The following is a 19,679-nucleotide window of genomic DNA, read 5'->3' on the forward strand; positions in this document are numbered from 1 at the left end:
GGGAAGCTTCAAATGCCTCCAAAATAATGTGAATAGAAATAGAGGAATGGATTTGAGGAATTAGTCTAACTCAGGGGCATCTCTTCTCTCATTCCCCTTTTTTTCCTCCCCTGCCGTTGATTAAAATGGTAGGTTTCAAGAGGTAACGCAGCCTAGACTCAATAGTCACATGCTGGGAAAAAGACCTGTCTGTCTGCTGCTGATGTCACTCAACCACTTCCAGATGTGCACAGCCAAAACAGCAGGGCAGAGCGGGAGAAGTGTGTGTATGTGTGCTGTCTTGAGACTTACACTCAGTTAAACTATAAGCACGAGGGAGTGTTTTAGAATAGAAGCAATAATGTTTTAGTGTGTGTGTGTCGTCACTCTCGAAGAGGACTGGCCTGTGTATAGGACTGACTCTTCACCTCAGCTCAGTTTTATATCTGCTCTCTGTTGAAGGGGACACAGGCCTGGCCAGACCTCATAAAGTTTGAGAATTTTAAATTTTGGGGCCTTAGAACTTTATTACTCAGTTAAGGCTGTTATTCCCATGATTCTACCTTCAAAGTAATCAGGACAATTAAAGGGTCTGCAAGGGGCTTCCAAAGAAAAACACTGTGTTTATTGGAGTTTCCTGTCTGGATCTGAGCTCTGGGATGCCCTGCAGCCACTGAGACTATACAGCAGCAAACTCATCTGCTGGGGGGGACAGACAGAGAGAGAGAGAGAGATGGGAATCTGCCTTTATAATTTCAATGGCTGAGTCAGTACTTAGCCTTCTCACAGACCCACTGTGAGAACATTGCCAGCAGTTACAAAACCAATCAGAGGAGACGAGACAAAACATCTATTATGTCTACTGTGACTAGACCAGCAAATGAAAGGATAAAATGAAAAAAATAATAAAAAATAAGGTGCCAGTAAAATATATAAACATATGAATTCAGTGATTAAAAAGAGACAAGTAGTTTTGATTTTCTATAATATGTTTTATTGGTTAATTTTATAAGTTCAAGCAGAGAGGGTTAACAAAGGGGGAAAATTACAGCCCACACAAGAGAAAGAGACAAAGAAAACCATTAGGCTGTATTACAAAAGAAAACTGCTGGCTTGTAATTTTATGTCACTTTTTTGTGATTTAATTCAGTTTTCGTGGGAGAAATAAAAAGCCAGCACATCAAAATGCCACAACCAATATAATAATTTATGGTGCGCTTATATTTTACAACCTGCTACAAATGACATCACTGTTTATTCTTGTCTAAACAGCGCTATCTACAGGAAAGAAGCCAAAATGACACTTTGATTCACATCCTGGACATTCATTTTTATTTTTCATTACAGGCCTGAAAAAAGACAGTCTGCTTCATAATAATTTCCCTGACCTTCGAGTGACCCCTTCACTTGGACCACCAGGTCCAACTGGACCCACTGGTCAGTAAATCTGAATTATATATATATATATATATATATATATATATATATATATATATATATATATATATATATATATATATATATATATTCGTTTTTTTTTTTTACAATATTTTACACGAATGGACATTTAAACCGTGGATGATACTACAATCTAAAAATTCTGGGTTAAAAACAACTCCGCGCTGAGTAAAATATTGGATTGTTTTGACCCAGTGTATGTAGTTTTTTAACTTAACTGTTGCTTAAAAATACTATATTTCTTGCCTAAAATGAAGCCAAAATTGGTTGAAAATGAATTTTAACATTTATTATTATGTTCAATAAATGACTAAGTTGGATAAATAATAATTAAATAAATGTTTCAATTTGATATTTCAGTCTGATTTTTAATTTTACAACATATTTCGGCTTCATTTTAAACAATAGTTGAGTTAAATAAAACTACCTAGACTGGGTTTAACATTTAACCCAACTGCTGGGTCTAAACAACCCAGTCACTGGGTTTGTCCATATTTCACCTCATATTTAAACTTTTGGCTTTTGAAAGCTTAATTTGAAAACAAAGAATAAAAATCTGCTGAATTTATGGCATATACTCGTCGAATACAATTTGTGATTATACAAACTCATTTGTGACCCTGGACCACAAAACCAGTCCTAAGGGTTCATTTTTTTAAACTGAGATGTATACATCATCTGAAAGCTGAATAAATAAGCTTTCCCTTATTGTATGGTTTGTTGGAATAGAAGATACAACTATTTGAAAATATGAAATCTGAGGGTGAAAAAAAAAACAAAAGATTGAGAAAATTGCCTTAAAAGTTGGCCAAATGAAGTTCTTAGCAATGCATATTATTAATTCAATTTTACGTTTTGCTATATTTACGGTAGGAAATAAAAAAAAAATATCTTCATGGAACATGATCTTTACTTAATATCCTAATGATTTTTGTCTTAAATGAAAAATCAATAATTTTGACCCATACAGTGTATTTTTGGCTACTGCTACAAATATGCCTCTGCAATTTATGACTGGTTTTGTGGTCCAGGGTCACATTCAAGTAATTTTACTGATACAAATATTTACTAAACATTCAGTCCAATGCATATTAATTTGGCATAGTATTTTCATTGTGCAGTTTTTATGTTTGTTCCCCCTGTTATTGTCTCAGCATGAGATTTGCCAACTCATTGTTACTTCAGCCATTAATTCTTCTGCATATTGGCATATTTTACTTTTCCACACACTGCAAACTGAATATTGAAAACATGCCACTTAAAGTGGCCTGTCTTAAATTACTTATTGTTTTAGTGTGATTAAATGCATTGAATTTTACTCTTGATGAAATATGACTCTTGTGCTGGATGTGAAATATTGAATTCGTGTTTAATGAGTTTATTCTGTCTCTGGACACAAACCCAGTCTCCTTTTTCTTCTGTGAAGTGTTTTTTTCTTTAGAACTGGTATTTATTTAATCCAGAAATACACCTTCAAGCTTTAGCACAATCAACCCTCTGATTCATAAGAATGTACACGCTCATCTTTAACATGAACACTACTAATTACATAGCAACTCAGCAGATATTAATGCAATGAGCCATTCTGCAGAAACCAGACAGATATCTACAGTCAACCAAAAATTATTCAGATACCAAATTACATTTTTCTATATATATTTTTTTACTAGTGGGTGCAGGACACTATAGTTTATTAATGTAAGTGAGGATAGCAAAATAAACAGAAAAAAAAAAAAATCTTTATACAGTGGACTACCAGTAAAAATGATGAAAATTTAGGACCAAATATTTGATTTGACGCTTTGACGTTTTGTTACATACCTTTCTATCAGTTACTTGACATTATCAAGATGATTTGTTCTGACACAGTTTAACTCTTGAGTTTATGTCATATTTTATTACTATTTTCTAAAGGTAATTAAATAAACTGTGATGTGAGATATTTTGAAAGTGTCTAAATAAATTTTGGTTTAATAAACTGTAGTTTATTAATTTTATCAACAAAGTTTTAAAGCCTTTAATTGTTATACAACACATACATTTCAGTTAAAAGTTCCTGCATCATTTCAGACCAACATATATCTATAATTTCAAAACTTGTTTATTGAGTTACTCCTAATGATCATATGCCCATGTTTTATCTTAAAAGACATTTTTCCCTTACAGTATCAGTCAGGTATATTTAAATTCATATGTGATATTTCAATTGTAGAAACCTGCTGCAGCAGGTTAACAAATCAAAGTAAGCCTGAAATAGTTTGATTTGGTGAGAATGGATAGTTTGTATCAATATTCTATCATTTGAGTATCATGCTGGACATGTTAATGATTTCGTTCATCACCGTGAAACACGTCAGTGCAATGCCACAACAGCAGATCATGGAGGGTTTATTCAGATGCTAATTGTTTCTTTTGCAGGTCCTCCAGGACCAATAGGACCCAGTGGACCACCAGGCCCTATGGGGCAAACTGTAAGTTATAGGCTATTCCTTATGCGAGTGTGTGAATATGTGTGTTTACTAATCACATCATATTTTTGTTATGTAATCAGGGAAAGCCAGGAGCTCCTGGTGTGCAAGGCCCAGTGGGACCAAAGGGCGACCGAGGCGAAAGAGTGAGTGCACAAGCATAAACATATCCATTGTGCAACACTGCCTAAATATACTGTGCAATTCTCACCCTTAAAGAAGACCTATTATTCCCCTTTTTACAATATGTAATATAAGTCGTCTCGTGTCCCCAGAACGTTACTGTGAAGTTTCAGCTCAAAATACCCCACAGATCATTTATTATATCATGTTAAATGCCTATTTCGAGTGGAAGCAGAAACACGCTGCCCCTTTTACAGAATATGGCTGTGCCTTCACAGCTCGCACCTCGGATACTCTGCCAAAAAACATCTGTTTGATTTTGATTATCATGTCTATCATGCTGAAATCATGCGTTTTAAACCATATTAGTTTAAACTTCTGATATACGGCTTTCTCGCACACATCCTAAGCACACAAGGCTGTCACATGGCATGTGCGTATTAAACTAAATTCTCTTTCATGTCTTATTGCGCTTACAATGTCAAATACAGTGTTGTTTTCGTCAATGATGACGATGACAAAATCATTTCGTTGACGCCACTTTTTTTCATGACGATAACGAGACGATGACGAGATAAAAATGGCTCTTTGATGACTAAAACATGACGAGACGTGTGTGAGTTTTCGTTGACGAGATGAGAAAAGACGAAAATGGTAGTGGGTGGTCCATCAGACGTTTAAAATGTATGACATTTCTGCTTATTGTGCATGCCAATTAAAACCGAAAAAGTATCTGCCGCTATGGCAAGCCGTTTTAGCATTAAATACTCTTTGCCATACTAGTATGGCAAGCCGTTTTAGCATTCTATCCTTGTTTGGTTACGCCCACCACCTGGCGTGCAGCGCACAACGTGCTCAACACGTCACATTGTTGTCACTCAGACAGACGATTAACCATGATGGCGGCAGTTTGCACACAGGGTGGTCGCAAACGGCGAGAGGACCTATGGGTGTATTTCAAATATATGTCTTTTATGTCTAAAACCATTCCTTCATTATTGTAATTATTGGTGAAAATAGTTGATCCGGAAGCTCACAATGTGTTGAACTATAGATCTGCTATTTTCACAACTTATGAGTGACACTACCCAACAGCAAAATACTTACTGACCTACATTAATTTGTTAAAAGACTACTTTTTCCCCTTTTTTTGACTAAAACTAGACTAAAACCTTTTTGACTTTTCGTCGACTAAAATTGGACTAAAACTATCACATATAGAAGTGACTAAAATTTGACTAAAACTAATAAGCATTTTAGTCTAAAAGACTAAGACTAAGACAAAATCTAAAATGGTTGTCAAAAACAACACTGGTCAAATACACATAAGTTTTTGTTAAAACTAAAAGTTATGTCTGTGAAGGTAAACAGCTGGGAAAGACATCACATGTTTATATTAGATCTGTGTGCCAGCAGCATAATATACAATGAATAAATTAATAAATCCCCTGCTTACTGGTCTCCTCTGAGGCTGGGACTCCAAATAGAGTTCTGTGTTCATCTGTGCAGCCAATGATAGAACAGTTAGCATGCTTTGCTCAAACTTTTGCCATGGTGTTAGAACTGAATTATTGAAAATAATAGAACACAATGGTGGCGCCTTGGGTGGAAATTTTAAATTAAGAAGCTGTAATATTATAATGTCATGGGGGAGGTGAAGCTTGTGTTTTTCCACAAGCTTGCAGAGAAAGCCAAAGAAACATACTGGGTTGTTCTTTTTCACATTTTCTGGGTTCCTATAGCACCTAATAGGGGTGGAACGGTACATGTATTCGTTTCGAACCGAATCGGTACGGGGGTCACGGTTCGGTGCATGAATTTAAACGGAGAATACACGGTATGAAAATAAAAAAAAAACTTGCCTGCAAAATAATTAATGTAATGCGGAACTACTGTTAGATACGCGGGTTCTTTAGGGACAGCTAATATTTAGCCCCGCTTTAGCTCTGAAGCTCTGATTGGCGTCGATGCAGCCGAGCTCCGCCTATGTATGCGTCCTATCAGAGCCCGTCTACATTCTCTGGCACTCTGCAGTTTTTTGTCAGCTCGACGGTCCATCCAGTGAGTGAGTCAGAGATAGCAGCGACAGCGAGTATGGCAAGTGGTGGTGTTCCACAAGAGTTAGAGGATCCGCCGGCCTCTTTAAGGGGCTGCTCATCATTGTGGTCCAGGGATTTCCTGAACTTTATGATTTGTCAAGCCCCCATTATTTTGACGCTAATAGAAGAAACAATGCATGGAGACGCATAGGCTTGGAGCTAGAGCGCAGCTGATGGTTGCTTAGAAACGGCAGACGCTTCCGGAGCGCAAGCGCCCGAGCGCTTTGTTGATCAGGAAGAAAGCGGCGCGCCTAGCGTTTTTCACGCGTTTTTAGGCGCGACATGTGAACGGCCCCTTAGATCGCAAGTTTGGGAAAACTTTGCTTTTCCAGTCAGTTACAGTAGTACAGGCGAGAGAGTGGTGGAAAAGACGAGGACTGTGTGTTGCCGTTGTTCAGCGGTTGTTGGGTATGTGAGTGGAAATACATCTAATTGCCTTCTGCATTTTTGTTTTGCTTTTCCCTCCACTGTACCGAAATCATACCGAACCGTGACGTCTGAACCGAGGTACGAACCGAACCGTGACTTCTGTGAACCGTTCCACCCCTAGCACCTAAACATGAAAAAGTCAGATTTTCATAATGTGTCACCTTTACTTGACCTCCACTAGGGACCTCTAGGATATCCAGGAGAGAGAGGGTTCAAAGGAGAGCCGGTAAGAACATCCACCTCCTACATCTTCCAGAAAAGCATAAGGACAGCTCATTTGACTTGTCACAAGTCTTCTGAAGCTGTACAGTAAGTTTGTATAAGAAATAGATCGTTATTGACACTTTTTCTCTCAGGGAGTGCCAGGACCTAAAGGAGAGCCAGGGGAGAAAGGTCTACCGGTAAGACAAGCCCATCAGGAGTCCTGTTAGTCGCACAATCACTTTCTGCTCATGCTAAACTTTTACAGGAGAGAGCGTGGAAGAGAAATGATCAGTCCCTGAACTCACGAGTGCAGGGAAAATGTCATTCACTTAAAATCTGTTTAAATGCGTTGATTTTAATGCAGCAATAATCTCTTTCCTTACACCTGCTTATCGTTGTTCTAGAGCGATTTGAACGTAAGAGATTTTGACATTTGCCATGATGTTTTTGTCGTACTTGGTTTTAGGTTTTCATTGCTCATCCCTCCATTCATCTGTGTTTTAACATCAGCGATCACGTTAAATCCATCAGTGGAATTTTCTTCTTGTCTCATTATAAATTTGTGAAAAATATAAGCAAAATTAAACAACGAAAGAAATCTCCACTGAACGGATTTGCTCCACAAACGCTGTCCATTGCTTACTTACAGTACTCACTGTTAGCACATTACATGTCTTGGTTTTGTGTGCACTGGTATTGTTTCCATATGTTTTTGAACAAGAGGTTGCCCTTTACGGCTGATCTGAGACCAGATTTTGGCTTTCTAGTCTCAGGTTAGCATACAAGGGCAAAATCTCTTCAAAATGTGCAGTGATGTTGTTCATGTTGTTGATTTTGATTGGTTGGTGGTTGGGGCTGTCTCTGAGTGTTTCCCCTGTCCTCTAAAGCTGATTCCTTTTCGTTACTGTCTCCATGGCTGCCTTTCACAGCCAACAGTCTCTTAGCTACTGTACCAACTCTGGCATATACCCAACACACAGAGAAGTTAAATCTTTGCTTTGTCGTGCTGTTACGATAAAGCAGAAACATTGTACTATTGATATAACCTTTGTGTACACACCATTGTAAATTGATTAATCAGGGTTGTCCAGCAACCAAACTGCTGGGTCAAAACCGCAGAGTGGATGAAACAAGAACAAACATCTTTGTAAGGTGTGTTGTGTATATGCTCCATTTTAGCATTTGCAGGGATTTGGTGTGTGGATGGATGTGTGGATGGATACAGCTATCCCTCAGTGTCCCACAGTGCATTGCTGCATGATCCCATCTCATTGCGCTGCTTGTGATCTTCCTTTTCGCCTCCTTAACTTACATCTAACCATTCGATTTGAGTTAAGTAGCATTGAGTGATTATTAGTCAAACAAATGTTCTGTTTAATTGCATTAACCAATTGTGAAAGGCTTGAAAAGCCTTTTAGTTCACAGCAAACTGATGTATGGTTTTCCACAGAGCCTGTTGAACCCAGAAGATTTGCCTTATTAATCATAAAACACATAACTTCATTAAATCCAATAGGTGTAGCTTTTCTGCTGTATGTGGACTCCTTAGAGATGTATACATAACATGTATAAAGAAAAACCATACAATTATTTGAAGATTAATCTTTTCACATTTATCAACGGGAAGCCAGTCGCTCATATAATACCGTGGAGAAAGATTCTGGACCGTAGCCATACTTACATCTCTTAATATTGATATTATATATTGTTTGCTGTTTTATTTGGCTAGATGAACTACCTCCTGCTCTCACAGGCACTAACTTTTACATAAGCCTTACATACATAATTCTTTCCTGAGTTCATCAATAATGCTGTTTTTCTAACGTGTGCTTGAGCTTGGAACTGTTGTGTAGAATGTACGTTATGTGACCGGTTTCTTTACACTGTTCATGAAATGCCTACCAAAGCCACATAGTATTTCACCAGATTTTTTAAAGGTCTGTTTTTGATGTCAAAGTATACTGGGCTGGGTAAAAATATTGATTTTCCAATAATATTTTAGTATGGAGGATGGAAAGTTCTCTTTGTCAGTGTTTCCTGCGCTGCTTTTCAACAACACTCTAAATCTTCAGCGCCACAACAAAAGCAGTCATTTTGCCAGAGTTTGTAATGCGAGTTGTTCACAGTCAATAAAAATAATTGTCTTTCTATTGACTTTGCAGGCTGCATGCATTAAAAACAAAATGCTAATTGCATTACTGAAATTCAATTAACGTACAAATGACTTTTATGTGCTATTTTTATTGAATCAAAAATACACAGCGTATTGCAAAATCTTATGGGCCAAATCTTTTGACTGATTTGCAAACATGCAACACGATCAGTGTAGTCTGATTTCAGAACAAATGACTCCTATGAGTCAATTCTTTATATTAAGAAATGAACATCTATCAGTCAAAAGTTTTTGAACAATAATATATGTTAAATGTTTTTAAAGATTCTTCTGCTCACCAACCTTGCTTTTATTTGATCCAAAGTACAGCAAATTTTGAAATAGTTTTACTATTTAATATAACTTTTCTATTTGAATATATTTTAAAATGTAAATTATTTCTGTGAACAAAGCTAAGTTTTCAGCACCATTACTCCAGTCTTTAGTGTCACATGATCCTTCAGAAATCATTCTAATATTCTCATTTGCTGTTCAAGAAACCTTTATTATTAACAGTTAAATAAATTTTTTCAGGACTTTTTGATGAATAGAAAGATCCAAAGATCAGCACTGATCTGATATTAATACCTTTATTTCGAAAGGATGCTTTAAATTGAACAAAAGTGATGATAAAGACAATTATGATGTTACAAAAGTTTTTTTTATTTTTTATTTTAGATAAATACTGTTCTTCTGAACTTTATATTGATCAAATAAACCTGAAAATTATACTCAACATAATAATAATAAATCAGAATATTAGCAAATTAGAATATTACAATGATTTCTGAAGGATCATGTGACTAGAGAAACAATGCTAAAAATTCAGCTTTGAAATCACAGGACTAAATTACATTTTAAAATATATATTCAAATAGGAAATTATTTTATTTCTTATTTTAAATAGTAAAAATATTTCAAAATTTTTGCTGTACTTTAGATCAAATGAGTGCAGGCTTGGTGAGCAGAAGAGACTTCCTTAAAAAACATTAAAAATCTTAGTTCAAAAACTTTTGACTAGTAGTGTACATGAAATAGAATTACAAATAGAAGTAAAATATTAAACTGAGAGTTTGTGAATCACAACTGAATCTGGAAATCTTTATTGATACCCAGCCATAATTCCATAACCTTAACATGGTCAGAGTTCATTTGGCATTTTATATGTATCACCAGTATTTATGATAATTATGGTGGTTTTGGTGTAAGAGCATCATTTGCCTTGAGATGAGCAGACAAAAAACTAAAGAAGTAAAATTGTCCTGATGACTCAAACATCTCTTTAGTTTGAATGAAGCTGCTCACCTCTTGGTCTTTCAGTAACATAGTCTGAGCATAGTGGGAATGTTAAATGCATGTTTAAATCTAAAATGATTGAACACTTGGTCTTGATTTGCTGTAAGGAGCCTTCGGCCTGGCCTCAGGAAAAAAATGCATGCTCTTTGTCAAGACTTACGGCATGGCCACAGAAGAAAAGAATGAAAAAAGACAGGCAGAGCTCAATCTGATGTGTAGTTAACTGAAGTTTTGTAGTGAATGGAGCTGAGAACTTAACCTGCTAACTTCGGTAATGGATTGAGATTAATGTAACTGATTAACAGAATGACTATGCATCTTGGCGAGCGCTTTTGTTTGGCTTGTGCCCAATACCTTGACGGCTGTATCTATCTCCACAGGGGGATGGAATACACCAAATCCGCGAGGCCCTGAAGATCTTAGCCGAGAGGGTTTTAATCCTCGAGACTATGATCGGTATCCATGGTGAGTAGGAGGCCAGAAGTAGCTTTAGGTCCATTTTAAAGGACTTTAGGACCAGGGGTCAGAGATTTCAGTGCATCTTTTACCCCACAACATCAAGCGAAGAGCAAAGTGTGGCGGAGGACAGGGGCCTAGTACTCAACCTGCCATCCACAAGCCCAACCCTCTTGAAAAAAAACTCTTGATCTTTGATAGGACTTTAATTTGAAGAAGTTCCAAGACTTGCAGGCTGACTTAGAGCTGCTGGCTCGCAGGGTGCAGCTGCTGGAGGCGATCATCTGGCCAGGTAATGCCCGCCTCCCCTCGTCTAGCAAGTCAATCTACTGCCATCTCCTGGCCTTTTAGAAGATCAGCACACAGAAAGGAATATAGACTCCATCCAGGGCCAGACTCCAGCAGTGTTTCCCAATTACTAGACTCCCAATTTTAATGATACGCAACCACTAGGTATTTAGGAGATGCTTTCCCATCCATAGTGACTTACAGTAGGATACAATTACTATGGAGATAAAGCTGCTGCAACAACCTGGTTTCAGTGCCTCTCTCAAGCATGCAGTGTCAACTGCCGTAAATCACCCCATCTGAAGTATGAACCAACAAGCCTTGAATTACTGTATTACTAAAAAGAAAGATTTTACCCACTTCTTCCTGTGACTGGAGACCCATCATTTTGCCCAATAAAATATAGCAAAAACACAGGGCTCCAGACTCAAAATGACTCAATTTGAAATTAGCTACTGAAAGGCAGCAATATTGGGGAAAAAATAAAATAGTATGTTGCTTGTCCTGTACAAGGTTTCCCTTACAGTTGATCCAGCCTTATGAATGGACTGTACTGTACTAAAGAACAACCAATAATATATTGTTATTTTACAAAATAATGTTTCCTATACAGTTGATTGAAACTTTTAAATGGACCTAATTTAAAATATATATATATTAACAAAAATATGTAGTTTTTAATCAAAGTTTTTTTTACGGTTGATTCATCCTCACAGATGGATCTTACTCCAGTAAACGATGATCAGTAATATTTTTAAAAACATATGCACTGCTGTTCAAAAGTTTGAGATCGGTATGATTTTTAATAGTTTTTAAAGATGTGTCATTCTCATCAATTCCGCATTTATTTGATCAAAAATACTGTAAAAAAAAAACAGTAATATTGGGAGATATTACACCCATTTAAAGTAGCAGTTTTCTATTTTAATATACTCTAAAATATTACTTATTCATGTGATGCAAAGCAGAATTTTCATCATTGATTTTAACAATATGCTGATTTATTATCAATGATGTAAACAGCTGCTTAATATTTTTTGAAACCTTTGATACTTTTTTCAGGATTCTTTCTAAAAAGTAAAAAGAACAGCATTTAAAATATAAAATATATTTAAAATATAAATCTTTTCTAACAATATAAGTCTTTACCATAATTTTTCTAATTGAACCCATCCAAAAAAAAAAAAAAAGACTAACCCCAAACATTTGAACAGTAGTGTATATTATTAAAAAGATTTGTTTTTTAAATATAAATGCTGTTGTTTTTTTCCTTTTTACTCATCAAAGAATCCTGAAAAAAGTATCACAGGTTCCAAAAAATATTAAGCAGCAAAAACGTTTTCAACATTGATAATAAATCAGCCTATTAGAATGATTTCTGAAGGATTATGTGATACTGAAGACTGGAGTAATGATGCTGAAAATTCAGCTTTACATAACAGGAATAAAATACATTTTAAAATATATTCACATAGAAATCAGTTATTTTACATTAAAATAATATTTCTCAATATTCGTTTTTTTCTGGATTTTTGATCAAATAAATGCAGCCTTGATGAACATAAGAATCTTCTTAAAAAATAAAAAATGTTATTGATCCCGAACATTTGAACGGCAGTGTATTAAAATGGTTTTTAGAATGCTCTTCATTATTATTTCATTAATTTTATTCTTTATTAATATTTTATTATTATAAATGTATACAACATAACTTTTGAAACTTTATAACTACAATTATCACTAATAAATATCTCTAATTATTTGCATATGAACAAGCAGTCATTAAATAGACTGATTTAAGTCTCTAACATATTTGAAACATATTTCCAAAAAAAAAAAAAAGAAGAAGAAGAAGAAGAATTCAAACCGCTAAAAAGAATTGGTTCATAAGAATCATTTGTTCATATTTTGGGCATCAATGCTAACAACATTATGCAACTTTTCATGCAGATCTTTTAATGACTATAACTAATATTTCCTAAATTTTAAATTATTGTCACAACCATTTTAGTCAGTCTGGAGCCCTGTTACCACCGTTCCTCATCTCAATATGGTACAGTTGAGGTCAAAAGTTAAGAATCTGCAAAATGTAATTATTTTACCGAAATAAGAGGGATCATACAAAATCCATGGTATTTTTCATTTAGTACTGACCTGAATAAGATTTCCATATGAAAGACATTTACATATAGTCTACAAGACAAAATAATAGTTGAATTTATAAAAATGACCTTGTTCAAAAGTTTACATACACTTGATTCTTAATAGTGTGTTGTGCCTGAATGATCCACAGCTGTGTTTTTTGTTTTTTTTGTTTAGTGATTCTAGTTTTTTATGAGTCCCTTGTTTGTCCTGAAGTTAATCTGCCCACTGTTCTTCAGAAAAATCCATCAGGTCCCACAAATTATTTGTTTTTTCAGCATTTTTTTGTATATTTGAACCTTTCCCAACAATGACTGTATTATCATTAAGAGCCAGGGGTGTAAACTTTTGAACCAAATGAAGATGTGTGCATTTTTCTTATTTTGACTAAATATCATATATCATATTCATATTTTAGAAGCTACATAAGATACTTACATGTTTCCCAGAAGACAAAATTACCCTGATAATATTACCCTAAAGTTAAATTTACCCTGATATTCAAATTCAAAATGTTTTCACCCCCTCTTAATTCATTGTGTTTCCTACTGAAAAATCAGTGAGCGTTTGAACCTTCTATAATACTTGCATATGAGTCCCTAAGTTGTCCTCCGTGTGAAAAGATCAACAATGACTATCATTGTTGGAAAGGGTTCAAAAACACAAAAATGCTGAAAAACCAAAGAATTTGTGGGACCTGAAGGACAGCGGGCAGTTTAACTGTTCAGGACAAACAAGAGACTCATGAACAACTACCACTAAACAAAACAAAAAAACAGCTGAGGATCATTCAGGTAACAACACAGCATTAAGAATCAAGTGTATGTAAACTTTTGAACGGGGTCATTTTTATAAATTCAACTATTATTTTCTCTTGTTGACTATTTGTAAACTTATTTTATGTTAAATATCTTATTGAGGTCAGTACTAAATAAAAAATAGCATGCATTTTGTATAATCCCTCTTATTTTGGTAAAATAATTAACATTTTGCAGATTCTGCAAGGTATATGTAAATTTTTGACCTCAACTATACAGTACAAAGTGATCTCCTTTATATCTCCATATGCCACTTCTCCTAGAATGAACTTAATCAATGGACTATTCTTCATCAACTGTCTTGAAACCAGCCACTTACAAAGTATTTTGAGTAACAGATTAGCACTTAGCAGCCTTAACTCTGTCCTCCTTCAACAGAGCCAGATCTAGGGTCAGGAGATGGCCTCTTTGGCACACCGTCTCCAGACGTCTACCGGATTAAGAGGGCAAGAATGTCATCTTTCCGAGTCAATTCTCCCTTAATCACTGCTGAGACCAAGGTTCGAGGGAAGTAGCCTGCATATTCCAAAGAGCGAAGCCATCGTTTCCATCTCAATTTCATCATCCATAAATCAGCTGAACTGGCAACAACTGTACACAAGCCTCCTGAGACACACACATCCTACAGATCCAACCGCTTTGGAATATTCCAGTTAATCAAGAAGGGGGGAGACACCTCAGGGAAGACCAAATGGTGCTGTACAAATTAACCACCTCGTATGGGACTCACGGGTTCCTAGCACCTCTCCTCTGGCAGATTCTTGTGGTTTGCCATTATGTTGTGTCACTCTTATGACATAACCAAATGCACAGAATTAGTCTCAAAACAAATCGTCAACCTCATTTCAAACGTTTTAAAAAATGATACAGAAACAGTATTGGTGCTTGTACAATTGTGGGCAAGAAGGGTACAAAATGTAATGGAGATGAAGAACAAATCATATTATTAGTCTTTCCAGCTGCTGTTAGGAGCTCATAGTAACTTCAGCAAATGTACTGTATGACAAAATGCACATAACAATTCTGCTATTCAGCCAAACGCCACACTTTGATAAAAACTGACTTCATATTCCGTTCCTTGGATTAAATGCACTATGTAGATAGAGAATCACCTTGTTTTTGTTTGTTTTTTTTTAAAGAGAAAGGACAACTGAAGGACATAAACATGTATAAACTTTAATAGGAAACTCAATTTTAATAGCCTTTGGGTTTGGGTTCCCTCTCCCTTTTCAAACGGACTAAAGCTGTAACTAGATTTGAATTACTTTCAAAGTTTTAATGTTTTTACATTTTTTGTTAAAACATGCCTTTGAGCATGGTTTTAAAAGTGGTTTAAATGAAATTAAATAGGATTCTTCTCTAGTTCAGGACAACAATTATTAAGTAACCCTAAAATAAGTAAAACAAAAATGTGCAATTGTATGATCTAGAGGAGATAGAACCATAAACCAGACAAAATCTGACTGGAGCACAAGGGGAAGCGGGAAAACTGCTCATTTAACTTGAATTCTGTTTTTGTGTTTCATGCATGTCTTTCCATCACAGTTACATGCACATGCATAGGACTGGTTTCCTTCCTCAATACTTTCCGTGTCTTTGTATTCCTATATAAATATTGTTGTATTAATTATTTATAGATGACTATTAGCAATTGATGTTTTCCTTACTCTGTATACCAATTCATGTAACGTCGCCTGTATTTTCCATTTCTAGCCTCTTTGTGTGAATTTGTCTTGCCAGTGTGCAGAGTCCTACCAATTGGTGTTAAAACGAAATAAACTTTGTTGTGTGTTTCTATTTCTAAGACAATCCATGTTTTTATCAGTACTCAATACTATCTAAGTGTAGTATTTTAATGAAGAATATTCTGTAGCCAAGAAACCTTGACTAAAATACTGACATGTCCTGGCCAGACGATCTTCTAATGTGGATTTAATGACAGCATGTCCATGGAGAAGCCTCTTGGAATGTCCATGTCATATCTACTGGGACATTTTGGTTGCTGTTCAGAGCGTTTTTCCATTCTTTAAACGTTCATCATAATAGCTGCCAACACCATAATGTAAATATATTAATTTTCCACACCACCCATAATTCTCTGGACTATTTGTTGCACACCCAAAAGTCACGAAGTAGTAAACACACAGTAACAGTTCACCATGAAGATCTTATTAAATGTAATAGTTCACCAAAAATGAAATATTGTTGAAAATGTACACACCCTTAAAGCATTCAAGATACAGACGAGTTGGAACTGGAACAGTTTTGGAGAAATTTAGTGTCACATCACTTGCCCAATAGTGGAGTGAATGGGTGCCATCAGAATTAGAGTTCAAACAGCTGATAAAACTATAATCCACAAGTAATGCACACAACTCCAATCCATCAATTAAAGGGATAGTTCACCGAAAAATAAGTAACGTCATTAATTGCTCACCCTCATGTCTTTTCCAAACTTGTAAGATCTTCGTTCATCTTCTGAAGACAAATTAAGATATTTGTGATGAAATCTGAGAGCTTTCTGGCCCTCCATAGAAAGCAAAGGTCCTACCACGTTCAAGGCCAAGAAAGGTACCAAGAACATTGACAGAATAGTCCATGTGACATCAAATCTGTTCTGATGAAGAAACTTATCAATATTTTGGATGGTTTGGGAGCGAGTGAATTTTCATCAAATTTTCATTTTTGGTTCAATTATTGTTTAAGTAATGGAATGATACTAGAGTGATGCTATAGCACAGCTTCAATTTGAAGCAGTATCCCTGAGCTATGTCGCTGACAACGCCTTCTTTCCTTTTGAGATGACCACAGCCTCCTCTCCAATCTGATCATCGATAAGCAGAGAGATCGCTCCATCCAGCTGCCCTGTAGCGGCCAGAGCCACAACTGCCTTCTCTGTGGGGAAGCCCATTTTCTCTAGCTGCTGCAACCTGAAAGTACAGGAGTTCAGATGCACAGCATTAACTTAAGCATTCAAGAAATCACTATAGTTGAAAAAAAAAAAAACACGCTCATTTCCAGTATGCACTAACCGTATAGAGGATACTGAGGACTTGGGTACTTCCACTTTGTCCGCTGCACCCTTGGGTGCATCGTGGAGTGATGCTAATATTCCTGCTCTCAGCATCTCCTCCTCTAATAACTGTGAATCAGTCGCCATTAAAGGTTCCTGATGCCACTCAGATACAGAATGCTGCCATGCTGAACGATCTTCCAACTGGGATCTACTGGTTGATGGCACAGCGAATGGATCTGGTCTATTACAGAAACAATAATTAATCAAATTTATTCTAGTTACATTATGTGATATAAGAAAAACAAATGGGAATTCTTAGCATAATGTACACAATAACCTTATTGAGGTGTTGTGGTAAACTGGCAGGTGTGGATGAGAGGTAACAGGAATGTAGGCCCATTTTGGCAAGCCGGCACAAGCACCCAGTTTCTCTAACTGCTCCAGTATTTCAATAAACTCATTACTGACTGTGTATATATATTAAGGGCATAACTTTAATAACGAGTTTATAAAGATATTACATTTATTTGCACTACCAGTCAAAAGATTTTTTATTGTTTTTTAAAGAATTTGCTTCTGCTCACCAAGCCTGCATTTATTCGATCCAAAATACAGCAAAAGCAGTAATATTGTGACATTTTTAATACAATAACTGCTTTCTATTTGAATACATTTTAAAATGTAATTTATTCCTGTGATCAAAGCTACATTTTCAGGATCATTACTCCAGTCACATGATCTTTTAGAAATCATTCTAATATGCTGATTTGATTTGGTTTAAAAAAAACATCATTATTATTATTATTATTATTACTACTACTATCAATATTTAAAACAGTTCAGTACATTTCTTTCAAGATACATTAATGAATAGAAAGGTCCAAAGATCAGCATTTATCTGAAATCTTAAAAAGCTTGTAACATTATACACTATACCATTCAAAAGCTTGGAGTCTTTTATTTATTTAACTTATTTAGCAAGCATGCTTTAAATTGATCATAAGTGCTGCTAAAGACATTTATAATGTAATAATATAATGCTGTTCTTCTGAACTTTCTATTCATCAAATAAACCTCAGAATATTAGAATGATTTTTGAAGGATCATGTTACGGGAGTAATGATACTAAAAATTCAGCTTTGAAATCACAGGAATAAATTACATTTTTAAATATATTCAAATAGAAAGCAGTTATTTTAAATAGTAAAAATATTTTAAAATGTTATTGTTCTTGGTGTACTTTGGATCAAATAAATGCAGGCTAGGTTAGTATAAGAGCCTTCTTTAAAAAAAACAGTGTTCAAAAACTTTTGTTAATGTATATACATATCTATACATACGTAAAACTGCTGAAAATCAAAAAAATAAAAAAGATTTATTTACATTTATTTGTTTATTTATTTATTTTTACTTTAAAAATTATCGCAAATTAATTTGGTAGTATCGATATATTAAATGAATTAAAGGCACCCACAAATAAAAAATCATCATTTACTCCACCTCACGTAGTTCCAAACCTGCATGACTTTCTTTTGTGGAATGTTGCCGACTAAATAGTTTTGGTTTCCATTGACTTTCACTGTACAGACAAAAAACACAATGCAAGTAAATAGGAACCAAAACTGTTTGGTTATCAACATTCTTCAAAATATTTAGCAAACCGGTTTGGAATGACAATTTCTGTTTATAAAAAGTTAAAAATAGCCTATATGGGGGACCTCTGAATATTGTGTTGGACACTGAGAATCCTTGAGTCAAAAAAAGTGGAAAAAGGATACAGTTGAGTCCCAGGCAAATGGCATAAAAGTGCAGCAGGCCAGGAGTACTGGGAAGCAGGAAGAGGTCAAGGATCAAGAGGAGCCAAGGCAAGAACCAGACAGGAACACAGCGCAGGACTCTCCTCTGCTTCACTTGCCGGCACTGAGCTGTGAGCAGGGCAAGGTGGGTAGCTGAGTATCCACTGATCCTGCTGGCTTCATCCCCGGTAACAAAGAGAAAGAGGGCATAAATAAGAGGAAGGAGCGTGGTGGAAATAAAGGAGAGGGCTAGGAAGACACAAGTGCCCCATTTTCTCTCCTGACAGGGCCCAATCCACAGCAGCAGAGTGATGTTGTAGAGAAAAGTGGTTAACTCTTCATTACTAAAGGCGTAGAAGATGAAATCTGCAATACACAAGAAATATCAGGAACTGAATGATTTAGAATCTAGAAGCATATTCCTATGCATTCGTGCATTGCTTACCATAAAATCCAGGAAAATCCCCGCCTGGTCCTAAACTTAGACTGGCGTGAATACCACAGAGCCAAGTCGACAAAATTAATATGAGTATTAAAAATGTTCCACTACAATAACCTGGACGGTTTGATCCAAACCACATCCATGCCGAAAAGAGATGATCAAGCATTGTAAACTGAAAAACGCATCACTTGATTAGTTGCTATCATTACAAGTATATATCTAGATGTGTGCTTAGGACAGGAGCATCATAATGTATATATTCATGTTTCCAGTTTCACTTCATTGGCAGTTTGCGACGCTAGTATATTGAGGTCTGTTTGAACTAACGATGAGTGTACTTACTATAAAGTGCACAAATATCCAAATTATTTTAATAATTATTAAAATAAATAAATAAATAAACAAGTAGGCTAAGACCAAGCTACACCTATAACCAACGTCATTTGCCAACCCTTTTATTTTGACAGCGAATAACTTCCTGTTACGGGCGAGCGCATTGGAGGTGTATCCGAA

The 19,679-nt window shown here is 35.6% G+C and overlaps 2 protein-coding genes across 3 annotated transcripts in view; one reads left to right on the forward strand and one right to left on the reverse strand.

Annotated features, from left to right (window-relative positions):
• The window catches only part of emid1 (EMI domain containing 1), an 87,693-nt gene extending 71,984 nt beyond the window's left edge, over positions 1 to 15,709 (forward strand). Inside the window, exons 10-16 of one of the 2 annotated variants that reach the window (XM_073840286.1) lie at positions 1,327 to 1,416; positions 3,856 to 3,908; positions 3,989 to 4,051; positions 6,738 to 6,782; positions 6,913 to 6,957; positions 10,589 to 10,673; positions 14,291 to 15,709. In XM_073840286.1, the coding sequence (XP_073696387.1) occupies positions 1,327 to 1,416; positions 3,856 to 3,908; positions 3,989 to 4,051; positions 6,738 to 6,782; positions 6,913 to 6,957; positions 10,589 to 10,673; positions 14,291 to 14,427 (518 nt within the window). In that variant the 3' untranslated portion in view covers positions 14,428 to 15,709. Of the gene's footprint in view, positions 1 to 1,326; positions 1,417 to 3,855; positions 3,909 to 3,988; positions 4,052 to 6,737; positions 6,783 to 6,912; positions 6,958 to 10,588; positions 10,674 to 10,865; positions 10,957 to 14,290 lie in introns of both variants that reach the window. The other variant, XM_073840285.1, reaches the window with a different exon arrangement.
• Positions 15,710 to 15,857: 148 nt separating this feature from the next.
• Positions 15,858 to 19,602, reverse strand: rhbdd3 (rhomboid domain containing 3). Its single transcript, XM_073840287.1, has 5 exons — positions 19,170 to 19,602; positions 18,707 to 19,090; positions 17,266 to 17,395; positions 16,945 to 17,169; positions 15,858 to 16,842 (listed from the first exon to the last, which is right to left on the reverse strand). Exons 1-5 carry the CDS (start codon positions 19,330 to 19,332, stop codon positions 16,680 to 16,682), a joined length of 1,065 nt encoding a protein of 354 aa, XP_073696388.1. The 5' UTR covers positions 19,333 to 19,602; the 3' UTR covers positions 15,858 to 16,679.
• Positions 19,603 to 19,679: the final 77 nt, after the last annotated feature.

This window comes from Garra rufa, chromosome 5, assembly GCF_049309525.1.
Source record: "Garra rufa chromosome 5, GarRuf1.0, whole genome shotgun sequence".
Taxonomy (NCBI): domain Eukaryota; kingdom Metazoa; phylum Chordata; class Actinopteri; order Cypriniformes; family Cyprinidae; genus Garra; species Garra rufa.

What these genes read in the sequence shown, in the direction of transcription:
- rhbdd3 (XM_073840287.1), bottom strand. Translation starts at nt 19,332, where the DNA reads ATGCTTGATCATCTCTTTTCGGCATGGATGTGGTTTGGATCAAACCGT. An exon ending in TACCACAACACCTCAATAAG is followed by an intron (nt 17,170 to 17,265) that starts GTTATTGTGTAC and finishes TTTCTGTAATAG; the next exon opens with ACCAGATCCATTCGCTGTGC. An exon ending in TCCTCAGTATCCTCTATACG is followed by an intron (nt 16,843 to 16,944) that starts GTTAGTGCATAC and finishes CTGTACTTTCAG; the next exon opens with GTTGCAGCAGCTAGAGAAAA.